General features: G+C 37.9%; 1 protein-coding gene across 20 annotated transcripts in view; it reads right to left on the bottom strand.

Moving 5' to 3' along the window:
• CDH18 (cadherin 18) overlaps positions 1-22,070 on the bottom strand; it is a 644,661-nt gene that overhangs the window by 116,023 nt on the left and 506,568 nt on the right. For all 20 annotated transcript variants that reach the window (XM_045007543.1, XM_045007546.1, XM_045007537.1 and 17 more), the window contains one exon: positions 10,706-10,873. In XM_045007543.1, coding sequence (XP_044863478.1) covers positions 10,706-10,873 — 168 coding nt within the window. The remainder of the gene's footprint in view (positions 1-10,705; positions 10,874-22,070) is intronic.

Here is a 22,070-nt window from a genome sequence, read left to right as displayed (position 1 = left end):
TTAAACGGCTTCCTGGTGTGGACGGTTGAGAGGTTAATTCGAATTAACGCTGCTAAATTCGATTTAAAGTCCTAGTGTAGACCAGGCCTCAGACTTTGATGCTATTGTAAAGTATGAATTTGTTTCTCACCTTTGGTCTTGCATTCTATTTTTACTTGATAAACAAGGATTTGTTTTCAGTCTGCTGCTAACAAATATAGTGCTTTCTTTAAATGTGAGACTGTTTCAGCTCTTTGCTGTCAACCCCAAACTAAACTAAGAAGCTTTAAAAAAAATCAGTTTATCTAATTAAAACCCAGCATTGATTTCACCAGTAAGGAAATTAGAACAAAGTAATATTGATTTTATATTCCCTGTGTTACCCAGATTGCTAGAGGAATTACGTAAAATTAAGTTCTGAAGTTTTCATGTAATGTATCAAAGACTTGTTCCAAATTCCATAGCAAATCCACATCATAGAGATCTGGGGACTGGATTCTGTAACTTGTTGCATAAGGGTAGAAACCTGCACCCACATGGAGTCCCAATGATTAAATGGGGGTCCTGTGAGTGTACAGGGTTACACCTGCATAGTCTCCTTTGCAGGGGCAGGCCCCATGTTTGTAACTGTGCTGCTGATAACAAAGCACATTTATGACATTGAGCAGTTTAGAGGAAACATTAGTTTTCTGCTCTAGCTAGAATCTTTATCCCTATTTGTCAGTCATGAATGTTTGGTATTTGCTGAAACAAGTTCATCTATTTCAACGTAGATCCTGGGAAATGTTCTTGTCCACTTTGAACATGTGAAGAATATATGTGAATACTTTATTGTATGTAGAAAATCACAAGGATGACTCTGTCAAGTGGAACAATAAAAAATAAAAACCTAAAAACATCTGGCTATTGTCATGGATGTGGGAATTCCCACCATCCCCACCATCCAACCCCCCGAGTGGGGTGAATAAAGGAAATATTTTTTCACAAGAATTTATTTGAATTTAAATTCATATCTCTTTGGCCAATGTTAGCTACCCTTTTGTGTTTTATTTCCAAGAACTTTTGTGCAATCATTTTTTAAGATCACATACTTAAAATACTCTTGGAAACTGAGTATTAAATTTACCTTCCAGGAGTATTTACAATAAAAATCTGATTATAAGAATTACGCTTATCTAACCAGGGAACAGAGACAATACCATCAACCTTATGTGACCAAATACAGTTAAGCAACAAATCTCAGATTTCAAATATTCTGTAGCAAACAATGCTGTAAATGATATTCAAAACCTATTTAGTTGACTAAGTTCAAATAATGTATACATACAATAAAATTACATTTGCTCACAGGCATTCTGTGAACAGAAAAAGAAGGCAAATTTATCAAAAAATATTTCTTGCACATTATCTGCTCAGCTCCAGAGAGAGAGAGAGAGAGAATTCTTAGCTGTCTCAAACAAACAGAAAACTCTTAGCTCTTAACTCTTGGATACACTTTATGTTCTTCATTATTATGTTATGTATTTCTTTCCATCTTTCAGGGCACATGATATGTTAACAATTGGTCTAGCATATTAAGAATGGAAAACATAATGGAAAAAGGTAAAAGGCCATTCAGATTATTGAGAGTTGTCTCTTTTTATACAATATTTCCTTGGGACTGTATTGATACCAGCTGCTTTTAAAATGACCTAATGTCTTTGGTTCAACAACTTTGCTAGGCAGGTGATTCCAAACAATTCTTATTAGGGATTAACCACTGCCCCCCCATGTTTCTTATGTTTGGAGCAATAGGTTGCTGGTCTTTGGCTTGACAGCTTTGATTCTCAGACCAGCAGCCGATAATAAAAGACAAACACATGCCTATTTATTTTTTTCTCATGTCATATCTCCTGCTGAGAGAATTAGAGAGAAGCCACATGCTCTGAAAATTTAAAGAAATTGAGCCTGGATAGTTCAACTCTTACCAGGCTTACCTTTAATAAAAGGTGAGAAACATCTGCAATTTTTAAATGTAGAACAATCAATGTCAAAGTTTGGGGATTTACTTCATCTGATGTTATCTTGTAAAAAAAGGAGAATAATCAATACATTAAACACTAAACCATTTCAACAAAGGATGTGTCAGTCACTGGCCATTCTCTTTTGGGACCAAAGTAGAAGCTTTATATATATTACTAGTTGAAATAATTGTATAATTGAAAACTTTAAGAACAAGAGAGGAAGAAAATATCAGTTGAGCGAGAGAGTTATGGAGTGTGGCTATCGTACAAACATTGACTTGATTCATGTTTAATGGCAGTAAAGTTCTGCTCAATAGTTAAAATAATTCCTAAAATGGCACGCTTATATCAGTCTTAATGCCCTCTACAGTTAAGGTCAAAAAATAGTTTTCATTAGCACCCTATGTCCTTGCGTTCAGATCTGCAAAACATTCACTTTGCGGAGGGGAGGATAACATTTTTCATGCTTCATCTTAGCTAGACTGTCAGTTTTCCCATAAATCTTAAACACAATCCATTGACTCTTTCTGAGTTATGAGTTATTTTAAAAACAATTCTGACCATATTTCCTCCCCATTCAGCGAACTAAAAAATGGGTGAACTTTGACTCTAACTTGGCGCGCAAGTTTGTGTACTACATTTGAAAAAAAATTGCTTGGATAAAGATACAGGCAATTGAAATATAATCTACATATGTTTATCAGCAACTACTAGTATTTATTGCTTAATAAAGTCCACCTTTGTGTCATCGAAATGAACCTTTACCTTGAGGCCACTTAATAATCTATTGAGGTAGTCTGGATTAAACTTGAGACCCATATCTGATTGAAAGCAATGGGCCGGGGGAGAACTCAAAGTTTTGCAGAAACTTATTTCCAGCTGTTGCAGTATGGTTTGGCTGGTGACAAATTTCAGCATAGCTGGTATATCAGAGCAGCACGGAGGAAATTTCCAGGAGGATCTCATTTTGGAGATTCCTCACATTGAGGCTACATCTACACTACACACCACTTTTGGCAGCAGATAGTGTCTGTCTAACTACACGCCACAGGGAAAAGCAGGCTGTGTCCACACTGCAGTGTTGTAGCTTCATGTGTCAGTGAAAGGTTCTGGCAGAGGGGAGACGGTGGGGAAAAGTTCCAGCAGCTCCCTGTTGCCAGAGCCTTTCATTGAGGCAAGACTCTAGCAGGGAGGAGGCCGCTGGGAAAGGTCAAGCTGACGGAACCTTTCCTGGAGTCAGCTCTGATAGCCAGGAGCTGGCAGAGCTTTTCCTTGCTGCTATTTAGCTGCTGGCATCTTGCCCTATGGCAAAGTAGGGGTCCAGCAGCAGGGAGCTGCTGAAGCCTTTCCCTGGTGTCTTCCCACTGCCAGAACTGTTCCTCACTGGGGGAGTCTTTTCCTGCAGTGCGGAAAGGCTCCAGCAGTGGGGAGGCAGCAAGACAGCACATGTCTAAAAATAGCAGTATAGATAGGAAGCATGGCTTGGGTAAGTAGACAGCATATAGGATATGTGTTTGCATACATACTCACACACCTCAGGCATGTCTTTAATCTATTTACCTAAGCCATGCCTCACTGACTACACTCCTAATTATATTCATGATAGGGGGGTCTTGCAGGTATGTACTCTACATTATGCCAAAAGGGGTGTGCAGTGTAGACGTAGCCTGAGAGCCCTCAAATTGCCCATTGGTCTCTGCTCCCTAAGGCCCAATGTAATGGCTGAATTTTCACAACAGAAAAGGATAGACGGTTTAATTTTTAAGTAGCACCAGCTGCTGAGCTAATCTAAATCCATAGAGGCTCTTATATTTTCCTCTCACCTGCAAGCTTCTCCTTTCCACAAAATTAAGGCTTTTCTGTATGTGTGGGAAGAATATTGATTTTATGTTTATAATTGCCTTTAAGGAAATTATCCTGGCAGCAAAATTCCCAACTACACGGATCCCAGCTGTTCTTCCTCCCAGACTCTAAGAAAGATTATATGAAGAGAATTATTAATAGATTAAATAATCAAACCTTATTGGCAGACAGCATGTAAACCTAAATGCTAGAAGACTATGTCATGTTAAGTTGCAAACTATGTACAAGGATAAGCAATAATTATTGTGGAACAAAAACTCAGCTATGAAACTCACAAATTAAAAAAAAACCAGCATGTGTCATCTTAAAACTGAAGAGCTAGAGGACATTATTTAGGAAAAAAATCTTTATAAACATAGAGGTGATAGTTTTGTCTGTAGTTAGGATGAAAATCAACCAACTAAAGGGCCTGTATGTGTCCCTATGCACTGGTTAAGCCCTTAAAAGACTTAAGTAGATCTTAAGTAATGCTTAAGTGATTCATAGGCCATCTACATAGCAATGGCTTTTACCCTGAGTGAATTATTGCTATTAGATTGCCTTACTAGGAAGAGTTCACAGAGGAACTCCTGAAGGCATCCGATTGTTAGAACATCATCTCTATCTAAAAATGTGTTTCTTCAATCACACTTTTAAAATTGGTATTATTTAACTACATTAAATTATTTCAGTACATCTGGAAATGTGCATTATATATCATGTTTCAGAGCGGTAGCCGTGTTAGTCTGTATCAGCAATAAGAATGAGGAGTACTTGTGGCACCTTAGAGACTAACAAATGTATTTGGGCATAAGCTTTTGTGGGCTAAACCCCACTTCATTGGATTAATCTAGTTAGAGTTGGTATGGCAACACCCATTTTTTCATGTTCTCCATGTATATATATCTTCCTACTGTATTTTCCACTGCATGCGTCCGATGAAGTGGGTTTTAGACTACAAATAAATTTGTTAGTCTCTAAGGTGTCACAAGTACTCCTCATTCTTTTTATTATATACACATCTACCCCAATATAATGTGACTCAATATGACAGGAATTTGGATATAACGCGGTAAAGCAGCGCTATGGGGGGAGAGGGGGGGCTGCGTGCTCCGGTGGATCAAAGCAAGTTCGATATAACGTGGTTTCACCTATAATGCGGTAAGATTTTTTGGCTCTCGAGGACAGCGTTATATCGGGGTAGAAGTATATCATGTAATCCCTTTGGGGTTTAGAGAGCATGGGTCAAGAGGAAATGCTGTTTAGTGATGGGAAGACCCTGGAGAGAGGGAGAGCAACAGAGTTTGTGTGTGTCCGGAGCTCCAGACAGAAGGTCTACAATAAGCAGGCCCTCACAGAGTGAAGCAACAGAAAGCTGCCCAAAGCCTGGGAGGGACACCCCAGGACAGGATTCAGTATGAGCACTTTGCCATAGAGGAATCTCGCGAGAAGGACAACCCAGAGCCAGACCCATTATCACTGCTGCCCAGAGCTGTATGGGGTGGTGAGTACTGGGGCTTGTGACTTTGCTTTGGAAATAAGGAGGAAGGCTGTTACTAAGTGGGGAGGTTGTCGCTCTGTGGGGCTTTGCAGAGAGTGGCAGAAGAGGTACCAGAGGGGTGTTGGGGGATGGTTTACTGGTGCTGTAGATGACCAGAAGCAACCAAGATGCACCACTGGATCGGAACTTTTCCCAGGACTCCTGAATTGTGAGTGCAGGTGCATTGCTCAGTATTTGCCCTTTCGAACTGTGGTACCACTGGGCCTGTGGGGCTTTGTGTTGAATGTAACCCTGTTTTACCACTCCCCCTAACTTTCCCCATTGTATTATAAATATTTCCCTTTCCTATTTCATTGTACTCTTACAGTGTGTGTATGTTTACTCTAGTGGTTTGGAACAGGTGCCCTGCAGGTGAAAGGGACTTGCCCTGCTGAGTTTTTGCATGCCCCTTTTCTTGGTCAGAGCTGCTTGCAGAGCAGACTCCATCTTGGCTTCAAGGGCACCAAGTTACAATCATAAATCTGTCTGTGACCATGAGGTTTTCCTTGTTTTGCTACTGGATTGGGCCGAACACTGCATCCCATCTCCTAACCATGGTAAGCCATGAAAAAGTAAAGCTTCAGTTAGTTCAGAATTCAGCAGCCAGCCTCTCCAACAACACTAGTCACTGACAGACTATTGTTCTGGGGTTAGAATACGGCATCCCTGATGTGGCTACATTTATTGAGTTCACAATAAGAAGTCAATGGGAGTTGTGAGCAATCAGAACCTTGCAGGATGAAGCACAGTGAAAGCCACTAGCCAGTTCAATCCTATTTATTTATTTAATAACAACAACCTGTTCCATCAAGTCTTACAAGAAACACAGATCACACTTCTTTCTTACAATGTCTCACAAAAGAAAGGCATGTGGACCAAAATATATATGTAACTTAAAACTGAATGCTATCTATAAAAGCATTTTTTTCAAGATTCCTACATCACTTGGACCCTTCTACATTTTACACATTATACACCATTAAAGAATTTCATGCAATCCTATGAAATAACTGGAATTTATAAGAAAGCTGTTATAGTCATGTTTTGTCCTTAACATTTTGGTTTATTCTATAGAAGTTAATGGATTTGTCAAAATATAACAAAATATAAATTTAATCTGCTGTATAAAATGTTACTTATCCAAGCCAATAAGGGAAGTGACAGCTGAAGTTTTGGGAGGCAGTGGACCAGGAAATAGTCTACCCCTTGTTTGCGGGGCCAAAGGAAGATCAGGGCACTCAGCAATTCTCAGGAGGTGCTCATTTCCTTGCAGGATGAGTCTATAAATACAAGAGGATTACTGGAGAATGGCCTATGGAATCTATAGCGTAGGAAGGCTACCAGAAGAAATGCATGTGTCTGTCCATAACTGATTCCTTTTGTCAACATTAGCACTTAAAACACTCGGATATGTCAGTTGAAACCACCATATGAGCTGATGATCCTGATGCAAGAAGAAAAAGAATCAAACTAAAGAGCAAAATACATAAAAAGATATCCATATTACACTAAGGCTAAGACCACAGAACATTACTAAGGATAAAGTCTACAGAAGATGGCTATGAAACTTGAAAAGAAGATGAAATTGTCTATATCATTTTGCTAAGATCACAGTAGTTCGAGGAACATTTTATGTGAGAGTTAGAGCCCAAAGCTGGGGCATTACTCAATGAAGGTAGTCATTGATAAGACTGATCAACATGAACTGGGAAATATATTTTGCTGAAAATCAAAAGCTCCTTCAAGTGAAATGGTGTCTTCCATCTTGTGCTATATTGGCAGTTCATTTGCATTTAGACAATCAATGAGAGGGAAAGGTGGTGAAGATAATAACGTGGATTAAAAAGATGGATTACTATAGGACAGGGTACCATTGAGGATGCTTGGTAGGAGGAAGTGTATTCTAGAGAGGAATTCATTACACTAAGGTCATACTCGTGTTGAAGTCATATTCACAGGCCTGCACCTGATGAATACTTTTGTTTTGCAAACAGAATTTTTAATATATATTTCTTATATCAGGTATTGTTTTTACTATGTCTAAAATTGTATAAAAGAGGTCCAATCACATTATGAAAATGTATTAATCTGTATATTATATTTCCCCTCTCCTGGTTAGACTGTTGTAGTATTGCAGAAAATCATATTCCTTTTCAGGAGCTATGCTAACAATTTTTGTTTAGTACAATGTACAAACACATTTCATTAAATCCTAGCGGCATTACAGTAGCTGAATTAAACAGACATGTTGATCTCATGTGACTTACTTTTTGTGATTGGAGTTTCATGTTTTATATAGTATAGGGAAAATTCTACTATCCTTAGTCAAAACTCAAGTTTCTTCAATAAGAGATTTACCTGAGAAAGGCCTGAAAGATCTGGCCTTAACTTAAAATAAATAATACCAACAACAAAGTATACATATAAATGAAACATAATTCAGGAAAGCTGAATAGTACAGTCAAAGGTAAACAAGAGTAAATGGAGTATACCTTCATCTCATCTGGGACTATGGAGTTTAGTTTAGGTTACTTTACCCATTTTTTTAACCACTACACCATTCAGGAGTAATAGTTCAGCCTGTGTGTTCTCTGCAAATTTGGCCGCCATTAGAGTTCATACACTGGAGTTACTCATCCCCAAAACCTGCCTGGGAGGCAACTTCCACTTTCTGTGATATCAACAGTGAGTGCAATCCACAGCAAGACTCACTAGATGTCTCCCAAAAGGAGCAACATCACCTGCTAATATAGTCTGAAATGCCATGCAATGTAAGGAGATAGAAGTCAGGAGCATGAAGGACATTGACCAGAGAAGAAAATCAAAACTGAAATTAGTTTTATGAATTTAGTGGTTATATTTCATGTTACAAAGATTGTCCAGTGTTACACCATCTACAAATTTACCATGTTCTGGAGATACATTATTAAAGTTTAAGACTGGATTTGCAAGGAGTTTGGGAAGTTTCAATCAAATTTGTGGAGGAAGTGTAAGTTATAATCATGCCTTTAGTAATTAAGAGCAAGTTGGATTGGGTGGTTGTCCTCCGTATTATACATTTCAGGAGTAATATATTCTGAAAAGAAAATACTTTGAGCTCAGGAAAGCATCTGTTACTCAGCCTTGCCCAGTTAATTAATAGGTGTCCAAAGTTTCAGAACTGAGATAATTTTGTTTTGTATTTTTAAAAACATGTTTGTTTGAAGCAGTAAAATAAATTAAAATATATAGAAATATAGCTAACCCTATAAATATTATTTACCCACTTACAAACAAATTGTAAAACATATAAATGTACATAAACAAACACACACACACACACACACATACACACACACACGCACACACACACACCAGACTTGCCAAACCTGCAGGAAAAAAACACAGAACTTGGATTTATTTTTGGCTTAATTGGCTCATGAGTTGCTTGTTGGCTAGTTTTTGGCTTGCAGCATGTTGGGGTTCTTAGTGATTGGCTTGTTTTGGCCTTGTTTTGAAATGGGATTAGCTTGATTTTTGGCTTATTGTGAAAGTCAGGGTGCTTATTTACTGTGCGAAAGTTGGCAACTGAGATAAATAAACACACACGCGTTGGTGTGCATTTCTGTGTCGGTTTAATATCTAAACATATCCCCCATCCTGACTCCCCCTACCCCGCAATAAAAGGAAACCACTCTCCACACTTTCTAAAGCTGCTGTGTATTTTTGCCTTCTTTAGTTGCTGAGTTCTCACCCATCGTGGTCACCTAAGACTTTTTATTCCTTAATTAAGATATCTAAATATTACATTTATTCCAATATATGCTGTAGCCTTCATCTTTCTGATGATAATGTGGAAGTGTTAAAGATGGTGGTGGCTATCTTGCCAATTTTATGGGATATAAAACTGAATTAACTATCTCAGACTACATTTCAAAGGCTCTTCATTGTGCATGTGGGAAGCCCAGCACAAGTATTCATTATTACAAAACTTTTAAAGAGCTTCCTGACTACATAACATTAATTGTCAGAGAATTTTATCTTTCCTTGGAGCTTTGTGATCTCAACTATTCCTGATCAATCTTTTCCTTTAAACAGCTTAACATATTTCCCACTGGGTGTACCTATAGTTGCTAGGCCATTATGTTCTACAGTGGTTCTTAATAATGTCTGAGTCCAGATTACCATACTTTTACTGGCCCTGAGCCAATTTGCAATCAAAAGTAGATTTAGTCATGCAAATTTGGTCTGAAAAGTCTCTTAAATCCTTTTTTTGGTATTTATTTTTGGTATACTCTGAAGTCTTAGAAGACTACAACTCCTGTTTCAGAATACTAAATATATATGCTGTGTCAATACATTTCCTATTCGTTATTTGATTGTGACCTTGTATGCACTTGCAGTTACATGCAGCTACACACCAAGGTGAAAGGCAGGCTGTGCCCACACTCACTGTGGTTTATATTACATGCAGCAGTGAATGATTCTGGCAGGGGGAGGCAGCAGGGGTGGAGGAAGGATCTGGCAGGGGGTGGCACTGGAGCACTACATTGATAAAAATAAGCACTGCTTGGGTGTTTAGAAACCTATGTAGAGTATATACATTAGATGCTCAAGCAGGTAGCCCCCCTACTCTACTCACCTTAGCAATGCCTCATCATCTACACTGCTATTTATATCCATGCTAGCTAACTGTGCAGTGTCTGTACTCTACATGATGCCATAAGTGAAGAGTTACACTAAGAAATTCTTACTACATGAACATTCTGCATAACTTGCGATATGCAAGCATTTGGTTTTTGATATTTAGTATCCACACTTAACTTACTTCGGGAAAAGGCAGGATTTACTGTACAACACCAACAATACTACTATCATGCTTTGAACTATTGTTTTTCATATAAAAAGTGATTTATAAATTTTGTGTATGTGTGTGAGAGATAGAGAGAGAGCATTTGGGGGTGGGGCATGTACATGCTGGATTAAATTTATAATTCCCTCCCTGTCATGGGAACAACACAATTAACTTAGTAAATCCATACCGTATTATCATGTAATTACATTCCAAAATGGATGGAGCAGAACCCACAGTAGAGTTCTTATATTTTCCCTATTATTATTGTTGTTAATAGCAGTATTATATGTAAAGGGATCATGGTTGGCTTCTGTGCTGGAACTGTATCACATCCTCACATACTACCCACATGAAAAAGGTGAAAAATAAAACCCCATAAAACATAACTTTTTGTGTCCCCTCTCCACCTGCAATTTGAACAGTGATTGATTTTCATTAATATGTCACATCCATCACTAAAAATTCATGTGGCTTTTCAAATGAAATACATATTGAACTTTTACATACTCTGAGGAAACCTGGGTGGATTGTCGTTGACATCAGTGAGTGTGATATTTACAGTTGTTGACCCTGATAGCCCTCCGACCTGCCCAGCCATATCTTTGGCTTGAATGACAACGGAATAATGCTCTCTGGCTTCCCTGTCCATGTTATGCAAGGCAGTCCTGATGACTCCTGTGATGCAAAGAAAAACAAAAGAAACACCAGTGTTAGCATTTCTGAACAATGGTCAAGGGTAGACATCTACAGAGCCTGTGTTGTCAACAGAAGTGGGACTTCTACGTCTCAATTGATTAGACTCTTCCAGTTGGTATGTGTACTTCCACCTTTTCATGTTCTCTGTATCTATAAATATCTCCTGTCTGTGTGTTCCATTCTATGCATCCGAAGAAGTGAGCTGTAGCCCACGAAAGCTTATGCTGAAATAAATGGGTTAGTCTCTAAGGTGCCACAAGTACTCCTGTTCTTTTTGCGGACATAGACTAACACAGCTGCTACTCTGAAACCTGTCTTTATAGCCAAAATAAACCATTTTTAATAAAATTTCTGATTTCTAACCAACAGACTGGAAGTCTCTTGTGTGAAGACAACCAAAGAAAATGGGTTATATAATGTGTTGTGGAGAAATGTTGTTGAGAACTGCATTGTTTTCTAAAACATCTAATATAATTGTGGTAGTATTTGCTAGACAGACAGGTTGCTTGAGGATATGTAGAAATTAAAAACACCCCATATTACAAGAAAATGTAATAATATATCAATAAATAATTACTCCAATTCATGTAATGTAGAAAGACCTCAAGGTACATTGCCAAAAAGACAATGTTTTATCTTATATGATAATTGCTTAAGTAGCAATTTAATTGAAATATTAATGAATATGCATTCATGCTCCACAAGAGAAGTCTCAAATTCCACTATCTGGTAGCCACACAAAAATAATCTTTTGTTTTTCCACATAAAGTTTGGCACTATTCTGAAAAGTGATTTTGAAATTGGCACCCTCTTATTTAAGATGCCTTGATCTGCTCCCTGTATCCATTCACAGTTATAAACAGTTGACCTTAGTGAGAAAAATGTATTTTTGCTGCTTTTTGACTCCTGTTTAGCCCAGCAGAGCCGACAGAGCTAGAAATGAGTGAACAAAAGATTCTATTTAATTTTACACATCAGCAGCAGAAATGTTTACTAACTTCCAATATCTTCGAGCACACTGATGAAAATAGGGTTGTGCAGGTATCACATAAGGCATGACCAATATTACTTTTGTCACTGGTGATACATTAAATAGAATGACCCAGCTATGTCCTCTGAGCCCAGACTGAGTTTACAAGGTTGGTAGTCAGGAACACCCCTGCTCCCTCAACACACTATTATTTGTCAGTGCGGAGCATTTCACACATAAATGGAACTGCAGGAGTCCCTTCCCAGAGCAGAGTCCCACTTTAAGATTAAGAATTACAAAAGGATTTGTAAGGGCATTTTGAAACATATTGTTAAATAGAGAAAGAAAATGAAACCTACCACTGTCAAAGCTTCCTTTAAAAAATGTGTGAAAGACTAAACTTGTTAAAATAAAACTGTCCTGATATGGTAACTGTTGCTTCTTTGCAAATTTAAATCATTTGATAGCCATGCAGAAGAACAGACAGGGATATAACAACAAATGCATCAATGGGTGGGGGAACTTGATGAGTCTGGCAGTGAAGTGGGCGGGGGGCGGGAGTCCTAGAAGAAGGGAGACATTCACCATGGGATAATAGTTAGCTCCTTCCCCTGGGAGTCTCTGGCACCCATTGACCAGCTGCAGGAGAGAGGTGCTGATGGGTCAGGATTTCCCAGCTCCGAGGATGTAACTTGGCATGGAGGCCACATGGAGCCTGTTTTGATTTGTCCATTCTTACTATACTAACTAGAAAATAAACTTCACATGGATAACCTGGACTCAATGAACCAAATATAACCTAATTTTTAACTATTTGCGAAGCCTCTGACCTGCTGCATGCCAACACATTCAATGTGTGTACACAGGGAAAATTCTTCAGGATAGTCTGAGAGAATATCATAATAACTTAAAAAAATGGTTAATGTTTTATATAGTTCATATAAATACAGCTGTAGCTTAGTGTTCTTAAAAAACCCTGATCTATAGGCTTAATTCTGCACATCTGTAATTAAACGAGCAGACTTTACTCATGCAAGTAACCACACTGAAGATGAGATTACTTGTGTGAGTAAGGGTTACTCATACAAGTACGTGTTTTTGGGCTTGGGTCCTAGATACAAATAAACTGAAAGTAGGGCTGGCTTAGACATAAAAGCATCACCTGCAGTTTACAGCAAGCTTCCATGTCACAGGTGTTTCAGCCCAGTAGGGAATGGCTGAAATGTCAATATGATCTTAATTGTGCATGCTCCAGTGATGTGTGAGGTGGAGTACGAGCTACGTTGTGATGTCTGACAGCTCTGCGATGAGAATCACTCTGCTTCTCTCCCTAATCTTTCCCCTGGCTGGTACAGAGCAAAGCGTTCTCCTTCTGCTTTCTGAAACCTCCGTCATCCACTTGCTAGTTTCCTAATTTTTTCTAGAAACATACAAATGAGTTCTGAGAACAATGAGCCAGACCTTCCACTGGAGTAAACTGATATAGCACCCCTGAGATTAATGAAGCTATTTATGGCACTTTATGCCAAATGAGGATCAGGATCATTATCTATTCCTCTTACAGTCCTATACATATCACTAGCACACGGCCCAATGCAGGGAGTTTGTGGTAGCTTTGCAAGATTAGCTCAAACTGGCCCTATTTGAAACAATACAAATTCCACTTTCAAAGTGAAGGCTATGTCATTTTCCTTGCCACTGGATTCCATAGACTGGCACACAGCTAAGCAAAACACACAACATATTTCCAGAACAGGGTTAAGCATGGTTATGTAACATTAAAACACATGCAACTTTACTCATTTGACACTTTATTACCAACTCTAAACTTTTAATAGGTCGGTGAATCTTTAGAGAACAGGGCCAGCTCCAGGCACCAGTAGAGGAAGCAGGTGCTTGGTGCGGTCAATGCAAAGGGGCAGCACGTCCGGGTCTTCAGTGGCAATTCGGCAGCGGGTCCCTCAGTCCCTCTTGGAGGGAAGGACTCAGAGGCCGCCGAATTGCCACTGAAGAATGAAGTGGTGCGGTAGAGCAGCTGCTGAAGTGCTGCCGATTGCAGCTTCTTTTTTTTCCTTCGCCGCTTGGGGTGGCAAAAAAGCTGGCCCTGTTTGAGAATATCTAAGTACTATACCATTTCAACAGAACTTGGAGCAATGTATTTGTGACATTCTATACCTTGGGGGAGCATCCTGTAACCCCCATATTCCTCATTTCTATAGAACTGTGATCTTACATAGAAAGCATGCCTTGTAAGGTATCAGGGAAATGGTTATGATCTGCTGAAAGTCATTTCTCTATGCAGATACGTATATCATTAACGCATATGAAGTTATGAGAATTGAGTGGTATGGTTGTCACTAAAACATGCTGTAAATTGGGGAATCAGCCAGGTATTAGCTCCCCAGAGGCAACAGCAAGGAAAGTAACCAAGCGAGGTATCAATCAATCCATCAACAACTGTTGTCCAGGAAGGGAGCTACAATGCAATAACTCACCCACATAAGGCCACACCAGGGGAATTGCTCAACCTTGCTTGGAGACTCAGCAATGCCCCCCAGACATGCCTGGACTTGTGTTTTCCAAGCACATGGACTGAGGGCATAAAACAGACACAGAGGCTGTATGCTGGCCCTTCTCCTGCCCCCACCTACGCTGCAAGCAACTAAGACAAGACTCCAACAGAGGAAATTGGCCCAGCTTTCAGGAACAAACCTGTATATTAAGGACTGCAATATCTAACAGGGTGAGAAAAACTGCTTAATCTAGATGTTGCCCAGTCTATTAGGGTTGAGAGTTTAGACTGCATGCATATATTTTATTTCTTTTGATAACTAACTCTGACTTTTTGCCTATCACTTAATACCACTTAAAATCTACCTCTTATATTCAATACATTTGTTTAATTGTTTATCTTTCCCAGTGAGTTTGTATGAAGTGTGGGGCAAATCTGCTCAGGTTTTGCAAAGGCTGGTGTATGTCTACTTTCCATTGTTGAAGTGGTGAAACAATTAATAAATTTGCAATGCCCATCTTGAGCAGTACAAGATGGTAGATCCCTGGGGTACAGTGCTGGATACTGTGGAGAGGATTGTGCTGGTGCCTTTCTCTGTGTGATTCATGACTGGCTCTGGGAGCAATCATGCAATCTAGCTGGGTGTGGGGCTCCACAGGCTGTTGTGCTGAGTGATCACAGCGCCTAGAAGGGCTAGCTGCTTGTCACTAGCAAAGCATTGTGAGAGACAGCCCAGGCTGGATTGAATTCAGGGAGTACAGCGGCACTACAGTCCCAGGCTGCATCCCAGGGATCCTGTCACAGTATGTTTAAACAGGAAACCATATGAAAATTTCTGGTTTTAACTCAATACAGCTTTGAGTTTCTAGGTTCATTCTCAGCAGCAACTTAAGGTTCTGGAATTGCACACACCAGAGCCAAAGGAAGTTTGCATGACACTTCTCACTAAAATAGAAACATTTGTATCATTCCAGATCATGTGTGTTTTTTTCAGGGTGATCTGTTTACAGATACAGTTTTCCCTCAGATTCTCAGAATATTTCAGAAATAAATATCTAACCCCAATTTATATGTAATTACTAGACCTTGCCAAAGAAATTTTGATGGAACCACATTCAGTCAGAATATGCAGATCTGTAAAAATTGAAATGTTTTGTGACATCAGATTGATTTTGCCTAATTTGTTTTTTTGAAGAAAACTTGGGAGGGGTGGGAATCCTAACAATATTGCAACTTCCCATTTCAACATTTCCAGAATAGAAAATTTTGATTTTACATTTGGAAATTACTTCAGTCAGCACTTTTTATTTTGCATTATATTATCTATTATAATTAGATTATTTATTATCTATTTTTTAAAGTCAAAATCAAAACAAAATGTTTCAATCAACACAAAACAAATTATTAGGGCTATTGATTAATCACAGTTAACGAATGCAATTAACTACAAAAATGAATCGCAATTAAAAAAATTAATCTGCTTTTTTAATCGCATTGTTAAACAATAGAATACTAATTGAAATTTATTAAATATTTTGGATGTTTTTCTACATTTTCATACATATGCTATTCTGTGTTGGATTGAAATCAAAGTGTAAATATTTTTATTACAAATATTTTCACTGGAAAAAGGAAAAACAAAAGAATTAGTATTTTTCAGTTCACCTCATACAAGTACTGTAGTGCAATCTCTTTGTTGTGAAAGTGCAATTTACAAATGTAGATTTTTTTGTTATATAACTTCACTCAAAAACAAAACAAAGTAAAACTTAAAACAAAAAAAAAAGCCTACAAGTCCACTCAGTCCTGCTTCTTGTTGAGTCAATCGCTAAGACAAACAAGTTTGTTTACATTTACAGGAGATAATGCTGCCCTCTTATTATTTATAATGTCACCAGAAAGTGAGAACAGGCATTTGCATGGCACTTTTGTAGCTGACACTGCAAGGTATGTATGTGCCAGACATGTTAAACATTTGTATGCCCCTTTATGCTTCGGCCACCATTCCAGAGGACGTGTTTCCATGATGATGATGCTCGTTAAAAAAAGAATGCATTAATTAAATTTGTGACTGAACTCCTAGTGGGAGAATTGTATGTTCCCTGTTTTGTTTTACCTACATATGTATTTGCCATATATTTCATGTTGTAGCAGTCTCGGGTGATGACCAAGCACATATTGTTCATTTTAAGAACACTTTCACTTCAGATTTCACAAAATGAAAAGAAGGTACCAATGTGAGATTTCTAAAGAGAGCTACAGCATTTGACCCAAGGTTTAAGAAAAGTGCCTTCCAAAATCTGAGAGGGACGAGGTGTGGAGCATGTTTTTAGAAGTATTACAAGAGCAATACTCCTATGCGGAAACTACAGAACCCAAACCACCAAAAAAGAAAATCAATTTTCTGCTGGTGGCATCTGACTCAAATGATGAAAATGAACATGCACTGCTTTGTATTGTTATTGCACGGAACCCGTCACCAGCATTCATGCATGTCCACTGGAATGGTGCTTGAAGCATGAAGGGACATATGAATCTTTAGTGCATCTAGCACATAAATATCTTGCAACGCCAGTTACAACAGTGTCATGAGAACAACTGTTCTCACTTTCAGGTGACGTAAACAAGAAGTGGGCAGCATTATCTCCTGTAAATGTAAACAAACTTGTTTGTCTGAGTGATTGGCTGAACAAGAAGTAGAACTGAGTGGACTTGCAGGCTCTAAAATTTTACATTGTTTTACTTTTGAATGCCATTTTTTTACATAATTCTACATCTGTTAGTTCAACTTTCATGATAAAGAGATTACATTACAGTACTTGTATTTGGTGAACTGAAAAATACTATTTCTTCTGTTGTTTTTTTACAGTGCAAATACTTGTAATCAAAAATAAATATAAAGTGAGCACTGTACACTTTGTATTCTTTGTTGTAATTGAAATAAATATATATTTAAAATGTAGAAAATATCCAAAATATTTAAATAAAAGGTATTCTATTATTGTTTAACAGTGTGATTAATCATTATTATTTTTATAACCACATGATTAATCATGATTAATTTTTTAATCGTGACAGCCCTACCAATAATGAATTTTTCATTTTTCATTCCATTTTGGAATAAAGACAACATTTTGAAATCTCAAAATCCAACACAAAAAGGAACTTCTCTCTTATGCACAGGTAAAACATAAGAACATAAGAATGGCTATACTGGGTCAGACCAAAGGTCCATCTAGCTCAGTATCCTGTCTTCCGACAGTAGCCAATACCAGGTGCTTCAGAGGGAATGAGCAGAACAAGTAATCATTAAGTGATCCATCCCCTGTTGCCCATTCCCAGCTTCTGGCAAACAGAGGCTAAGGACACCTCAGAGTACGGTTTTGCATCCCTGCCTATCCTGGCTAATAGCCATTGATGGACCTATCCTCCATGAATTAATCTAGTTCCTTTTAGAACCTTGTTATAATCTTGACCTTCACATCATCCTCTGGTAAAGAGTTCCACAGACTGACTGAGCAGTGTGTGAAGAAATATGTCCATTTGTTTTAAACCTGCTGCCTATTAATTTTGTTTGGTGACCCCCTACTTCTTTCCTTATGAGGAGTAAATAACACTTCCTTATTTACTTTCTTCACAGCAGTCATGATTTTATAAACCACTATTATATCCCCCCTTAATCATCTCTTTTCGAAGCTGACAAGTCCCAGTCTTATTAATCTCTCCTCATGTGGAAGCTGTTCCATATGCCTAATAATTTTTATTGCCTTTTTCTGTACCTTTTCAAATTCCAGTGTATCTTTTTTTGAGAAGGGGCGAACAGATCTGAATGCAGTATTCAAGATGTGGGTGTACCATGGGTTTATATAGAGGAAATATGATATTTTCTGTCTTGTTACCTATCCCTTCCTAATGATTCCCAACATTCCCAGCTGCTGCACATTCAGTGGATGTTTTCAGAGATCTTGGAGTTATTGTGGATAAATCTCTTTCTTGAGAGGTACCATCTAATTTAGACTCCATCATTTTACATGTATAGTTGGAATTATATTTTCCAATATCCATTACTTTACATTTATCAACCCTGAATTTCATTGAACATTGAATTGAACAGTATAAAAAGTTACATGAACTGTGAGGTGGAGGATATTTGTACCCTAAATACATTCAGAAACCAAGAATAATGCTTTAATATTTTAGGACAAAAATATTTAAAATCAAGTATCATGAAAAAAGTTATACTCACTGTGTTGTTGGGGACTTTTATCCCCAAATTCATTCAGAAATTAAGAACAGTTCTTTAATGTGTTTGGCAAAAAAACCAAACAAACCAAAAAACTCAACAATCTTATTTAACTAGCAAATTGAAAGAAATTACTAGCAAATTGAAAGAATTAGCAGGGTGATTGTATATATAGAGCCCTGCACAGATAAAAAAATTTGGATCTGCATCCAATCCATGATAATTAACTTGTATCCGATCCACACTCCGCCTTTTATATGTATGTGTACGCATACCTGCACCAGCATCTATCTCACTGTTAGAGCCCTGTGTGAATAAAAAAAATGTGGATCCACATCCGCTCCGCGATCTGCAAGGATGTTAAACAATACAACCGAATTGGGCTCTGTGGATGCAGATATACGCGAATATAAAGTGGATATCCAGGGATTTGCAGTGTTTTATGGATACAGCAACCACTGTCACTGCAATGCGTTATCTATTAGCATATGCAATGTCCTAAAGTAGCATATTTGGAGGGCCAATAGTTCATGAGTTATCGCAACATATATCCCATGTGGTATATTACGCCATGGATGTGCTGAGGGTTAAATTGGTAAACTTTAACTAACATTACGACAGTTCTGAGAATGTCTAAGCAATTTCTCTATATAGAAAATAAATCCTTCTCGCTCACAATTTCTTCTTGCTTCTTCCTTAATCCTAGGTGGCACGGCACTGGCTCTCCCACTTTGGCTAGTGAATAGCAATGTGTGGAGCCAAGGATCTGCCCATTCTCTACCCCTTCCTGACAATCTCCCACCTGTCTTTTCTTGGGAGCAAATAAATAGGCAAGTGGTTCTGCTTGCTCCTTAATGCTTGGACCCAAAGTCTAGGGAAATCCTTGCAGAGATTAAAAGGTTGGGTTTTTTTTACTCCCTCTTACTTGCTTGCCTGGGTATGTTGTCTGAGGCTATATCCAGTGCGAAAAGATTTTTGATCCAGTCACATAAAATATATACTTAAATTGCATAAATATGTATATAGAACTTGCATATTAAAATTAGGGTAATATTTTGGCAACAAGTTATATTTTTCTTTCTTGCATAGATGTAACCTGTAGACAACAACCAACCAACCAAACAAGATTCTTAGAGAATTGCAAGTGGAGCACACGTTGCTGTTGATAGGCATGTCATCTGAAAAGAATAAACCAAGTTTTTTCTTTCCACATTCTTAACACAAAAGGCTTGTAGCTAATAGAAACTAACTAGGAATATTCATTTCCCTTTAGCAGTTACTCTATTTGCCACATGGAAGTGCAATCTTTGCATGTGAAATATTTTATTTTGTTGCTGGAATATGAAGCTGACCAAGCAGACGGGTTCAAACCAGCTCACTTTGACACCACCTATGCTGCTCCTGTGCGATTAGTACTTTAGCTTCTAGTGCTGTCAATGAGATAATAATCATATGTACTAAATTCAAAATATATTTTTAAATGTCCATCTTATACACTGATTATGCATGGAATTTTGACTAATTACTGAAGAAAGAAAAAGTGCTACCGAAAGCATTGGAATATGATAATTTCATAGGATCATCTTTTCCCGGTGGATGAAAGTTGTATTTCTGCAACTATTTTGATTTAAGAATATGGGGGTAGGTTTTTAGATTCATTTTCTGATAGCTTATTATTTTAATGGACTGTCATGAGCATATTATTATGAATTTCTAAATATGAATACACAACAACTTTCAAGGAGGTCATCACATCCCTTTTTTGTATTATTATTGCCTTTTTAGGGTAACTACTGAAGAAGCACAAGCTCTGAAACTATTCATCACAAAATATACTTAAAATTAAAGCTAGAAAACTGTAGCTTCCTAAAGTTTGGATTCAAGTTTTTTGTTCAGCTTTAATTATAAAGATATGAATAATCTAGAAATTGAGATTTTAGTCCCAGTTCAGACTGTGAATGCTTCCAAAATGTAGGTGTTTGGATTCAAACTTTTCATTCAAGTCCCTCTCTAGATAAAACGTATCTTGCATTGCGCTCCTTGCTGAGATTATACAAGTCAGCCATGAAACTAGATCTGACAATTACAGCCAAGAAAATGTAATAGAACCGATAATGCTCCCTCATGTAGGGGTCAAATTTCTATTACATTAAAGATTGTGGTGTTAATGGACACTGCCTGTGTGTGTAGAAGGGAGAAGTTTCCTCTTTAGAGTAAGTTATTGCAGAAATATTTTACTTATCTTTCACAGACTTCACAATTAAGCGAGTACTAAATTAGAATACTTTTTTAAATTAAATCAAGTTAATTTAGCTAGAATGGTGTTATAAGGAAACTGAGGAGAAAAATCAGTCATGATTTGTCATTAATAATGAAAGCCTTGCCAAGAAGGCTTCTGAATAGCAGCCAGAACGACAAAATCACAAAAACCTCATGCACGAGCCTTCCAAAAGCAATAATATCTATTGATTGAAGGACGCCTTCACTGGTAGAGTGGAAAGACCTAACTACAATAATTTCTTCTGGATGCCAAATGTAATCACAATATATTCAACACTTTCTTAATGCAGAGCTAACAACGTGCATAAAATGCAGTAGATGCTGCCAATGCTACTTGCCAGTGAACAGAAAGGAAAACCTAATCTGTCATGTACAGTGGCTGCAAACTCAAGAACTTTCTGTTACAGAACTACCATAGCAATAGGCCACATTAGCTGGGCAAAAAAACCTGACGTTCTTTCTACTGTCCATAGTTAAAGGAGCTGTAAGATGGATGCCAGGTTTCTCAGTTCTTCAGTTGGTGTTTACATCCACATTTTAAAAATATTCTTTTTTCCTCTCTGACTCCTGTAGCTGGTTGAATCAGCAGGATCCTATTACCTGCAGATTGTTTTTCTGCTGAGCTGTTGTAGCTGTCCCATTCCCCGTAAATTGCTGTCTGAGTGCTGCTTCCCAATCACTGTGGTACTGAGGGGATTCTGCCTGGTTCTCTGGCGTCTGCTGATTGCAGGTTCACAGCACGGTGATTGTGCTCACTTTTGAAAACATTACCCTTTGACTTCGGCTCACTGACCTGTTTTGAACTAATTGACTAATTTAGCAACCAAACAAAACACATGCACTCTCCAGTGCAAACCAACTTATCTCATAACATACCAAGTTTTAATCACACTGCAAAAATCTAAAGCTTTCTATATTTTTTTTTTTAAAAAAGAAGTGATATTCTGTGCAAAATACATGAATGGCCCGAAGCTGAACATGTATTCTGAAGATAATGAAGTTACGCTGATAAACTCTCTCAGCATCTGGCCCTAAATAGGCTCAATTCTATGATCAGGTACAACTCTTACAGATTTCAGTGGGATTGTCTGGATGTAACTGAGGGCAGAAAGCTGGTTCTTTAAATGCTTTTCACTCCGCTTATAAATACTGGGGAGGGATGAATTGGGTC

Source organism: Mauremys mutica, chromosome 2 (assembly GCF_020497125.1).
Source record: "Mauremys mutica isolate MM-2020 ecotype Southern chromosome 2, ASM2049712v1, whole genome shotgun sequence".
Classification (NCBI taxonomy): domain Eukaryota; kingdom Metazoa; phylum Chordata; order Testudines; family Geoemydidae; genus Mauremys; species Mauremys mutica.
Note: the sequence above shows the minus strand (reverse complement) of the source record. Positions and strands in the feature narration are given on the sequence as shown.